The 12,506-nt window shown below is 39.3% G+C and overlaps 1 protein-coding gene across 1 annotated transcript; it reads right to left on the bottom strand.

The window, feature by feature from the left end:
- Nucleotides 1–77: 77 nt before the first annotated feature.
- thumpd2 (THUMP domain containing 2) lies at nucleotides 78–7,077 on the bottom strand. The gene is made up of 11 exons (XM_034100883.2): nucleotides 6,882–7,077; nucleotides 5,944–6,082; nucleotides 4,863–5,390; nucleotides 4,601–4,737; nucleotides 4,408–4,485; nucleotides 4,188–4,240; nucleotides 3,901–3,988; nucleotides 2,708–2,779; nucleotides 2,305–2,419; nucleotides 1,652–1,772; nucleotides 78–1,199 (listed from the first exon to the last, which is right to left on the bottom strand). The coding sequence occupies exons 1-11, from the start codon at nucleotides 6,990–6,992 to the stop codon at nucleotides 857–859; spliced, it is 1,785 nt and encodes a 594-aa protein (XP_033956774.1). The 5' UTR covers nucleotides 6,993–7,077; the 3' UTR covers nucleotides 78–856.
- Nucleotides 7,078–12,506: the final 5,429 nt, after the last annotated feature.

The following is a 12,506-nucleotide window of genomic DNA, read 5'->3' as shown; positions in this document are numbered from 1 at the left end:
GATTTAATATTGATTTTAAAAGATAAGTGTGGTGATTAAACAATAGTAAACTGCAAAAAACATACACAAACAGTCACTTGTTTATTTATTTATCCAATTTTATTAAAAAAAAGGTCATCACCTAACACCTGGTTTTAACCCAAGATTTATTGTACTATTTCAATTCTAGTAGGCTACTGGTAGATCCACAAAATGAAGATTAAGTCAGATTTTCTAATCAACAGAGGCAGAAAAAACAAACAGTAAATTGACATCTGAAAGGGAAATGAATGCAAACACTAAGCCCTGTGTGGCCTTGTCTTGCCCCTCTGTATAAAACTGGGCTAAGCAGGGCTAAACAGCAGATGGCAACATTGTGATTCAGCTGATGGGGTTTGTGTTACAGGCAGGACAAAGACTTATACAGAAACATATAAGGGATAAGGCTTGTGGTATTCCATATTTTTGGTCAACATATGACCAAAAATACCAAAAACAATGAATGGTTTTTGCTAACAAGTGTATTTGGTGAGGCAGAAGCTTGAAATACATTTTTAATTATGTGTGATAGGTGTGCTAAATCTATTGAAAACCCATTGTGATCTTCTTTAGAATGGAAATGGGCATACACTGTCTTGGTGTCATTAATATCCTCAAGAGCACCAACGGGTATTAATTAAAAGACACATGTTGACTCTGGTTTAACTAACATTTCCTACAAATATATATTTCTTCATATTATTTGCAATTGAAAAAACCTTAGAGACAAACCACATACTTTTACTAATGTGTGGCAAAACCTTTTGTGATTCTTCACGAAAAAAGTAAAAAAGATAAGTAACTAAATACGTTTGAATGTAACTTTCACAAACACAGATCAAGTGTCCATCTTGACATATTTATGAAGAAGTCCATCTATGGCCCCTAAGCTGAGTCGAAGCGTTGCCTGGTGCTTCAGGGAGGAGAGAGGGGCAGGCGGACTGTGCTGTAGCCCAGACGGAGCCTCAGTTTCCTGGGTAGGTGGGGATTGGACCCCCTGTTGGATTTGGGATGTCTGCTGCTTTGTGGAGGACAGAGACGGAGATGGACAGTCTTGTTTCCCAGGCTTTGCTTCTTGGTTAGATGTTGGTCCGGTGTCTTTCTGTGCCAGGAGCTTTTTCAGGACACAGGATAACTGAGGACTCAGAAGGAGAACCAGGGTACCACCGATACAGAGGACTCTGAAACACACACATGTCAAGTACATTACTTAATAACTCTTTACAGACAGGCAATCTTTTGTCATTGCTATGAGATCATTTAAAAAAAGTGATAGTTTGAAGTTACAGCGCAAAATCTAACATGATTTAGACTTTATACAGTTTAAGATCTATTTGGATGTGAAACTTGACCTTACAAGCAAATAGTTCTGCGCAGTACGCACACACACACACACACACACACACACACACACACACACACACACACACACACACACACACACACACACACACACACACACACACACACACACACACACACACACACACACACACACACACACACACACACACACACACACACACACACACACACGAGAATGAGAACAACTACAAACATTTTCTGATTCACTGAACAATTCGGCAAGAAACAAACAATGGAAACAGACACACAGACACACAGAAACACAAACCTCTCCATCTCAGTGAGGATGCGAGGCAGGTTGGCAGCCATGTCTGTTTTGGTGCCAAACTTCCTTCCAAACGGCAGGTCACACACGACGGCATCCACAGTGGAGCTGGGCAGAGGCAGCGCTGCACACACAGAGGAGGCCAAGAGGTCATTTAAAACATGAGGGTTCACTCTCACCTTCCACTCGCTGACTCCAATCCAAAACACACTGCTTTGGATCCTCAGAACTAAATAAAAGCAATTTCTAAAAGCTGGATATGGAATTAGTGAATTGCATCATCCCCTGAGATTCATAATTGAATTAATCCAAGAGAAAAATGGCAACGTGTTCCAACAGAGGGACACATTTCATTTGCTGGCAATGTTTATAGAGCGTTTACAATGTATTTCAATTTGAGCTTTATTTATTTCCAGAAGACAGATATTTATTATTGTACAAAAAGGCAATGTAAATGTCACTATTTAGGGGCAAAGGGTTAATTTCTATTGTCAAAATACATTAGTTGTGGATTTTCATTTGATGACAACTAAGTATGCACAGCTTTACCATACATGTCATCCACAGACTAACTTAAGATCTCTCTTGATATGAACACAAGCGTAACGACAAACATTTAGGATTATTGTAGTGATCATTTTGTGCAGGTTTCTTACTCATAGATGAAGCTTTCAGCAGGTGCATCCTGTTTCCCAGCTCTGCAAACTCTACGTTCTCATTGGCCCTCTTCAACTGTCCATCATCAATGTCCATTCCCAGGAAACAGACATCCTGAAGAATGAGGGGTCCGACCATTATGAGTCTTCAAACAGCCCACTACAGTATATATAATAACTTCAATATTTATGCATTTTTACATAAAAAAACAACAAGCTATATTTCCATTGAGACCAAAGATGAAAACAAATTATTTATCATGAAAGATGTGCACTAATTGTGAGGTATGTATGTTGTGTATCACAACAGTTTTCATACATTTAGTCCAATTCCAAAACCTACAAAGTAATTTTGTTGACAGTTCGACACTTAATGGAACTCTGTGTAGATTTCTGTCCTTACCTGATGTTCCTGTGCTGCTTCTATTAGGATGGTACCGACTCCACACATTGGGTCCACCACACAGAAGCCTGGCTGGGAAAGAGCAGATAACATACAGTTTGTCAAACTCATACTGTGACTGAAAGACACAATCCAATGAGTGGGCAGCAGTGACGTGCGGTGAGCTTCATGGCTGCTGAGGCAGATTTACAAATATTATATTTTGACCGTAATCGAAATATTCGGTTATTTTCAAAAGCTTTTTTAGTCTGATGCTTCGATTCATTTTGAACAGACCATTCAACAAAAGGATACCCACGATCTAAATATTGGATTGTTCTTTCTTAGTAAGATCCCATTTTCATAACAATTGGGGTCTTACCTTGACTTGAAGATGAAGTCCATGCTTTCCTTCTGGACAACAATCTCTATTACTTTTTTGTAAAAGTCCTCCTTATCTTCCTATAGTTTCAAAAGTCTAGTTTGTTGTTCGCGTCTACCGTCTCTGCGTAGAATAACATAACAAGAACTTGTGGGCTCACGTGCGCCCCCTTCAGTGCGGCAGAGGCTATGGCTGCCTCCCCTGGTGCTTTTTTCATTGCCGTTGTATGATGAGACCAGCGAGCCTAAATATCATATATGTGAAATAAGTTATTTAGAAACTATGGATGGCGAGGATAAATGTAATAAAGGGATCTACAAACATTACATTGGTGATATACAGTGAGATGGTGCAGGCATGCGCTTAGGGCCCGCTTTCCAGCCAGTTACTGTGGGCTTACGAGAGGCAGAGCTCGTCTCTGCGTCACTTCTCTTCGCTAGCCGTAGTTGTAGCGGAGCTCGGTCAATTTGCTGATTTTGACTATAAAAAGCGATTGGAATCATACAGAAATCACACTTACAACACAGATCAGTGGAGACATTTTTTTATTATCACTATTTAGTTTTTCTTTAGTTGTTTTTCCGTTACATTGGAGTATGACAGGTGAGGCTCTGCCGCTAACCGTTTTAAAAGGAGGACATTGAAGGCTCAATTGTCACATTATATGAGTCCAAGCCTGATTTGCCTTTTAAGGTGATTAGTAAAAGATCAAATACCTTCTGGTTTGCATACAGTAAATATAACAAAGTAGTTCCTTCATAGTTTTCAGAAGTCATAAATGTACAAACCAATAAAAAAAGAATACAGCAGCAGCCATTCAGGGTGTTATTACCTGTATCTGAGCCAATGAGGCCATAGCCCAGGCTACAGTGGACCGCAGTCCTGTGGTTTTAATGTAGCTCCGGTTAGCCAAAGGTAACCTGAGGGAAACAGACAGAGAGGTATTACTTATGACTGCTTAGCAAATGGAATTACAGCTGAAATATGTTACATCTATTATGTTTCTGAGGTTTCAAGATAGTTTGGGATTATACCTCAAAGTCTTCTTATTAGAGGGGATGTCATGGAAACAGCATATAGTCATTAGTTAAATGTAGAGAAAGTGTTTCTGTCAATCACCTGGTTAGTGGAAACCCGACCAGGCAGTTGTCATCACTCAAATAAACATTAACCTGCAGGAAAAAAAGCAGACAATGAATGATGGAACATGTGAAAGGAAAGGCAAGAGAGAAAACAGTCTGCCGACCACATTTACCAAAGAGTATCTACTAATGATATCAATAGTTTTGCCCATCAAGATACGGTGCATTATCTTGTGAGATAAGGAAACATTGTTTACCTCCAGCTGTGGATTCTTCAGGTCAGCTTTCCAGCCCATCAGTCTGCTCAGACCTACTCCTATCACTCTGCTCACCTCCTACATCAGACACAACATGCAACCAAGTTATATTCCTCTGAACACAATACACATTTCTAAGTGTTTTATGTTACTTCTAAGGCAACTTTGTCCAGTGCATTTGAACTTCCACTACCTGTTGGCTGTAATAGCGAGACAGGGATCCTGTACACTTGCAGCTGATCCTGAAAGTCACCGCTGCAGGAGAAGGAGGCTCTGGTTTGATCAGACTGGGTTGCAGAAGTGTCTCATCTCTTCCTTCAGTAGTCGTCCCTTTATTACATTTAGGCAACCACAACATGGAAAGAAGACAACAACCAAAACAAAATCAACAACATAAATGACGTGTTAAGAAAGAATGTTGAATTAAAACAGAAAAGAAAACGTTTTTTCTTTACCATGTTCCACTTTTTGCACTGTTAAGTCCTCTGCCGTGTTATCCACATTCCTGCCACTTCCCTCCTGTAATCCTGAGGTTGCGTGATCACAAACGGATCCTGTGCCACACAAATCTGTTTCTGATATTATTCCATTTTGTCTACAGATGCTTAACCCCATCCTTTCCTCTTCGTCCTCCTCTTCGCAGTGTCTCTTTCTGTCTCTATCAGATGTCCTCTGATCCTCTGCATTGTTGTCACAGCTAGACTCATTTCCTACTTCGTCCCTCTTTCTCTTTTTCTCCGGTGTCTGGGCTTCTGCTCCACAGGTCTGTCCCCCTCTCTCTACTATCTCTCTCTTGAGCTCTTCACTCCCTCTGCCCTCCTCCCCTGTCTTCCTTGTGACTCCCAGGGCAGTGCTTTGTGATTTGACAGTAGTCCTTCTTCTGCTCGACAGCTCCCCCTGCAGGCGGCTCCATGTCATTACAGCACTGCTCCATTGATCCTTGTCCCCCAACACTCTGGACTGCAGCACAGAGGATGCTTTTGCTGAGAAAATAACATGATATAAAAGCCATTACATACATTGTAATTGAGCACCAAATTAACACTGTCCACAATGTGAAATAACACTTTGCACCAGAATTTATGATGTCAATATTGGCCGCTAGCTCACAACTTTTTATATTTTAAAACTCGTATATTGATGCTACTTATTTCTATTCCTTGCATCTGAAGTTATTTGATGATTACTTTATTAACGTGTGATTTCATAAAATGTGTCTACTCATTTTATTGACCTTTTCTGCACTGTCCATAATATGCTGAAACAATGTAAATGTGTTCCCGCTGTGGGACGAATAAAGCATTTCTGATTCCTGAATTCTACAGTGGTTTCGTTGTCATGATGTGATTTGAGAAGCACTATTAATTGAAATCACATCATTTTGACTTTTTAAAGTAAAACTGATTTTCCCAGTTAATGGGAGTGACTTAATTTCCCACGAAAAAATACTTCTAAAAGCAAAAATACAATAAATATCTGCCAAGGGGTTCCTAAATAATTAGCATTACATGTATTAGTGTATTACATGTGAGGTACCTTGGTTGGTGTGGGCAGGCAGCAGCACGGGCGAGTCTTTTTTCAACAAGAGGAAGAGTCTCTCTGCAGCTTTGAGCTCACTGACTCTGTCGATCCCTGCAGAGGAGCTGAACAACACTTTACCTGAAATCTGACACACCTGGACACAGAACAACAAAAAGAGAAGGCCATGAATTCAATCGCTTGTTTTTTTTATCTCATTTTGAGATGATCAACAGTGCATTGTTGAAATAGATAGTGATACGAATATTTGACAGTAAAAACTAAATCAGGTGTTAATATATTGTTTCATTTCAAACCTTTATTTACCCAGGTGTATCCCATTGAGATCATTGATCTCTTTTTCAAGGGAGACCTGCTCAGATTGTCTGATATTTTTAAGTTTTCCTTCAGTTCAATGAGTTTAACTAACAGAGTTTTAATGGGGTTTTACTTTCAGGAAATTCAAAGTGTATCTTGAGGAAAAGGAGCAGAGATGCATTAATGTCACTTTAAAATTGCAGCTGGTATTTGAAGTTATTTGCATTTAGCATCTTGTATATTCTCCCCATCACCAATTAAGTCATGATCAATGCAGTTTTACTAATATAATTACATTAGAATATATTTGTTAGAAAACTTTGAAACCAACTAAAGTTTTCAAGTACATGTAGAGGGGTAAGAAGCACATTATTTAGTATTAAGTCAAGTACAAGTCGGCTCCCTCAAAATTATGACTGTTACTTTAAATTAAAAATAACGTTAACTTAAATTACGTTGATAGTTATGCGTTTTTAGTCAACATATTATTTCAAAACAGGTTACAACACAGCTACAAACCAAAGGACGAATTTCATACCTCTGCATATCAAACACTCTCAAAACTAACTTGTTATGAATATGAATGGAGTTCATACAGCATGACATTAGACGTTATGTCATTAAACTAAAACACTCACATCTTCAGCTGCCAGCTTCCTCTTCACTTCGTCGATCAAGAAAGGCTCCATCCCCTTACCGTACGTGCAGTAGTAGCGAACTAAACTCCCCTCACTTCTCGGTTCAGCCATTATGTTACAAAGTGCACTACTTGTGAAGAAAGTCAACAAAAGTGTGCGATACTTTCTACATGTGTGCTGAAGTCGCCATATTGGTTTTGTTGTTTACAACGGAAGCGGAAACACGTCATGACACTGCAGTAATTGGTCTTGGCCACCAGGGGTCTCTCTCACACAGTGGAAAAATACACTGATGGACCTGGGAACATGGTTTTACAGAAACAACCTGCATGCATATTGATCGCGACATTTATCACAGTGTGAATGCAATAATATGTCTTCAATATCAATTGTCTGTGTAATAATGGCGTGTTAATGTGCCACAGCATTGCAAAGCCCACAACAACAAGGCTTCATTTAATTAAATACAAATTGAAGTGACACACACACACACACACACACACACACACACACACACACACACACACACACACACACACACACACACACACACACACACACACACACACACACACACACGCACGCGGGCACACACACACGCACGCGGGCACACACACACACACACACACGGACACGCGCACACACACACACACACACACACACACACACACACACACACACACACACACACACACACGCACACACACGCAGACAGAGAGAAACACACAGGGTACTTACTTAATACCCAAACGCCTCAGTGCGCACATTAGGTATTCAGACTCACATGGGAAAAAGACAACAACAGACTGTGAATCTACACGTTGCGCGCACACATATTCACATTCGTTTTGGCAAACACAATACACATACACCTCTGCTGCTGTGTATAACCTGGATGCAGCTTTAAGGAAACTGTGAGGAAAACTCTTAGAAATACAGCGAAAACAACTGCGTTTACGCAATTCTGAGAGATCCTCCTTCGGGGTCTTAGCAATTCACTCTCTCAATTTCTTTCTTATCTCTTCCCCTCCTTACATCTGTGACACGCTCTCAAACACTTTCCTCTTTTCCCTCTCTGACATTTTAATGACCCCCAAACATATTTAATCCTCACACTTTACTTGAACAGTGTTCTGCTTGTTGCCATTAGCCATAACACCCTTAAACACTGACAGGCTGCTTCGACTTGCCAGTGTTATGCTTTCTCCAGTCCAGACAACGTCAAGAATTATGTTTGTTCATATATATTTATATGACAGCAAACATGGTTATTACTTTAAAGTTATGTTTTGATGCCTCAATCAATGGCATTTGAGTGGGGTTTGATTCCCACTGAATCAATAAGTGATTGCTTTTGGGAGCAAATGTTAAATTGTTCATACTAATTATTAACATTGGACAACTGATTCTCTGCAGACAATTTGAGACAACATATCAACCTGTTCTGACACAATGAATATCTCAAATACTTATTTGGTTTGAGGATTAAGGAGAAATGTTCGTTAAAGGTGGGGTATGTAATTTATTTCAGAAACGCTTTTTGTTATATTCCATGGAATGCTCTTAACATCCCGATAGCAATGAATACATTAAATGCTTTGACAAAAAATCCATACAAAAATGTCATCTGTGGAAGCCGTGGCGCTGTAAAAAGCACGACCAATCATCTGAGCCGGCCCGGCTAAAGTAACTGGATGGCCTACCTGCCTGTCAGCCTTCTATCTGTGCACAAGCTTATCTCGTGCCCTCATTGGTCATGTGCGCGTTCGTGTGTGTTGGAGGAGGGGCTCTGTGAGGAAGTCTGAAGGAAGGGGCAGATTTGTTCCGGTTGTGTACTTTCAAATTCGAGCGCACTCGAGCTGGTTTCTCCAAAATTACATACTCCACCTTTAAGCAAAGCATATTCATTCATTATCTGGAAAGCATACATGAGTGTTTTTTAATTGGGTAACAATCCCTTTTGTAGAAGTTGAGATGTATTACAGCATAAGTTAAACTGAACATTTCCTCAGTCTGTCTTCATTAGAATCCCCACTTTGACCAGATCCACAGTGCACACTTATTTTTTCGCTACATTACATTTATTTGACAAATGCACCCGTCATCCAATTAGCACAGCATGTCTTTATCTAAAAACGTTAAGTGAGTTTCTTCTTCAGAATATTAAACAGGTTGCAGAATAATGTTTCTGTCTGCATACAGCTCCTCATCTCACAGTCAGAGGCCCTGTTACACTAAAATGCTTTCGATATAAAACTTTATTGGGCTGCAAGGTGAATAATGATTACAGTACTCCGAGTCAGTGACAGGTTTGATTAAAATGGATGCAGTTGGATGGGCTTTTAACCAACAAGACACAATCCCGTTCCCCCTGTTTCTTTGCCACTCTCGTTCTCTTTAAAGTTTAGCTTGTGACTACTTTCATCAGCCCATAACATTGGATGTATCCATGTAGAAAGAATACATTAATAGTCTTTCCAACAGCTGCCATTTGCAATAATTAGGCCCAATGCTGCCAAGCTTCACAAAATGGATGCTGCTTGGCAGACCTGTCATGGCGTGATGTATTATTGAATATTAAACTTGTTTTTATTCTCCTCCACTCCCCGGAAGGAGGGAAAGGGATAAAAGAGATAGAGGTAGGAAGAGAAGAAAGGATGACGAGAGGAAGGAGTTACGGAATATAGAAAATAAATGGAAGGAAAATGATAATTACAAAGAAAGAGAAAAAAAACTAGCTTTGTTTTATCATGTTGAACTTATTAGTGCAGCATAGATGTTATGAAGGGAAAGCAACACCAATATAAACAGTGTGGCAGGATGCAGGATATTAGCAGATTTAACGTTCTGCATAGAAAAATTACTCACACAAAGGAATGAAATTGGGGGGAATCAAGTGATGGTTAAGTTATTACAAGGAGGGGTTAGGGTTAGGGTTAGGGTTACTCCCCTTTCAGTGTTCCCGCAAAATGTTAAAAACACTAGGGCGGGTTGAGGGGAAACCAAGTTCCACTGTTTCCTTTCCTTTGTTTGCTACGTTGGGGGATGACAAACTAAACCATCACGACCATTAACTTGTTCATGTTGGTGTCAAATAATTAATTTTGGTCACACAATTTAAACATCACTGAAACCATAATGTTCGGTACACCACAATTTCCCACTGACACCTAAATACATCACCAGAGATCCGAACCTAAACAACAAAATAATGTTATACTTGGACATAATTCTCTTTTGCCAGTGATTTTCAGCAACTAGGAATTATGACACACACACACACACACACACACAGAAACCTTTCTTTGTCCTTATACACACACACAGATAACACACACACTCACAGAGACTTAAATGTCAAACGTCCACTCCCTGAATCATGTATTTTCAAAATGAAAATTAAACTTGATGAAATATCATTATCTCTTATCTAATTACACATTCTTTGTGTGATTATTAATATTCACTGAGGTTTCAAAAGGCCATACTATTATTGTACGTGTGTGTGTGTCCATCTGTGAACTCCTCTCTTATATGAACATCAACTTGACTTTATCTTTTAATTATTTTCTTTTGCTTTACTCTCCACTTCGGCTCTCTTCCCCTCTTCTTCCCTTCTCTTCTTTCATCATCTGTTTCCTGCCCTCTCCTCAACTTTATTTCCTTTTATCTTTACTCAACTCTCAAATGGAAATGAGACCTTTAGAGAGAGAGGGTAAAACTGAAAGAAAAGGCTGAGTGGGAGGTAGAAGAGAACATTCACTACATTTGTATATGTGCATCCAAGCCTATTTCTAAGTGCTGATCTGTGTACAGTATGTGTGTATGACGTGAGCATTTTTAAATATTTAGTGCCCTCAGAGGAGTCTGAAGTGTGTCAACAATGTCAAGCATCCATGGAGAGAGCGAGTGTGAGACAGAGAGCACGGCATCAAACTGACAGAAGCAAAAACAGGCGAGAGATGGAGGATGGAAAACAGACTGGAGGCAAAGACAGAAGGAGAAGGTGTGTTGGCCCATGTGTGGGTCGTTACATGCCTGCTGTGTAAAGCTTTAACGCCTTCAATTTTTAAAACATCAACATGTTATTGTCAAATTCCCAGTGACACCTATCATAAACAAGTGAGCAAACCAAAGTCAAAGTCAACTTTATTGTCAATCTTTCAGTTTGTGTGTACAGACAGAGAGATCGAAATACCGTTTCTCACAATCCCAAATACAATAACAAAGATATATAAAAATATGTATACAAATATGTATATACCTAATATATATACACAATCAACAGACACATTTATATATGCACACATTTAGACATAAATAAAAAGCACAACAATCAATATATAGAAAATAACTGTCACTTCAATAACTTTGAAAAATGTAGCCTACATTAGTGCAAGACTGTGCATAGCAGCGTAACAAGTGTCTGGTGCTGGATTGACTATCTCATAAAATGTGTTGTTTAATTTCTTCTTATATTATTCCCGTCCCATGTGTACAGATTTCAATGTATATTATGCTGTTTCTTATCAACATTAATTCAAACAAATCATCTCCTTTTTTACAGCGGGCATTTTGTCGTTGTCGTCAGGGAAAGCACTTTTGTTCAGGACCCTGAGACTGACCAAGCTAAATGGAATTCAGCCATCATTAATCTTGATTTACACCGGTGCTTTTCATGTCAACACGTCTTCTGTAAGGAAATGCATCTTTTTCTGTTTGCAGAGCACTTGTTTTTAGCCAAGTTTGGTTATCTGCTTGAGTGCTGGTACTTTCACAAGTTTAAAGATGTGGGCTTTTTAGCAGATTGGTGATAAAGGGACTAAGCTGCCCTTCCCTGAAATAAATGCTTTGACCCTGGACAGAGTGTAAAATATGATATATATAAAATGTAACTTTGTACAGTCCACTAGGATAGGAAAACAGTGGACATCGTTAGCAACGCCCTCCCGTTACTTTGGCTTTGACAATAACTTAACTCTTTGATTAGTTTTGCTTGAATGAAAAGGGTGTTTTAAAGATGCATTCAATATGTTTTGGCCACTTGGGGCAGTTGTAATACAACACATCATTCAGATGCTTTTACCTTTTAAACTTGGCATGGCTAATGTTAGCAAACTGTTTCAAATTGAAATAAATGTGATTCAATGTTATAAAAACATTGATTTGAGCAGGTTGAAAAAGTTAAAAAATTAAACTGTTGTTATCATGAGAGAGACATTTGGCTAAATCCCATAATAAGATAGTGCTGTGTGTGTGTGTCCTTTTCAAGTCATCAGAGACAAAAGGCAAAAGATAACAACATCAAACCACTGAACCCACCAACAGGAAAGGACACAGCTGTTTGAATCCTTTTGATGGCTAAAACACTGATTGTGAAAAACAGATGACTGAGGAATGTCTACCAGGTTTAATCAAAATGAGTATAAGACACAACACCCATTCAAATGATCTCAATCACAGTGTTACTCATTTCATTTAGCTACAGCTGTAATATGTAACACACACACACACACACACACACACACACACACACACACACACACACACACACACACACACACACACACACACACACACACACACACACACACACACACACACACACACACACACACACACACA

This window comes from Pseudochaenichthys georgianus, chromosome 15, assembly GCF_902827115.2.
Source record: "Pseudochaenichthys georgianus chromosome 15, fPseGeo1.2, whole genome shotgun sequence".
In the NCBI taxonomy this organism is placed as follows: domain Eukaryota; kingdom Metazoa; phylum Chordata; class Actinopteri; order Perciformes; family Channichthyidae; genus Pseudochaenichthys; species Pseudochaenichthys georgianus.
This window is presented reverse-complemented; position numbering and strand designations above follow the sequence as displayed.

What these genes read in the sequence shown, in the direction of transcription:
- thumpd2 (XM_034100883.2), bottom strand. Translation starts at nt 6,992, where the DNA reads ATGGCTGAACCGAGAAGTGAGGGGAGTTTAGTTCGCTACTACTGCACG. An exon ending in CCTCATTGGCTCAGATACAG is followed by an intron (nt 2,780 to 3,900) that starts GTAATAACACCC and finishes GCTCTTTCCCAG; the next exon opens with CCAGGCTTCTGTGTGGTGGA. An exon ending in ATCCTCACTGAGATGGAGAG is followed by an intron (nt 1,200 to 1,651) that starts GTTTGTGTTTCT and finishes TGTGTGTTTCAG; the next exon opens with AGTCCTCTGTATCGGTGGTA.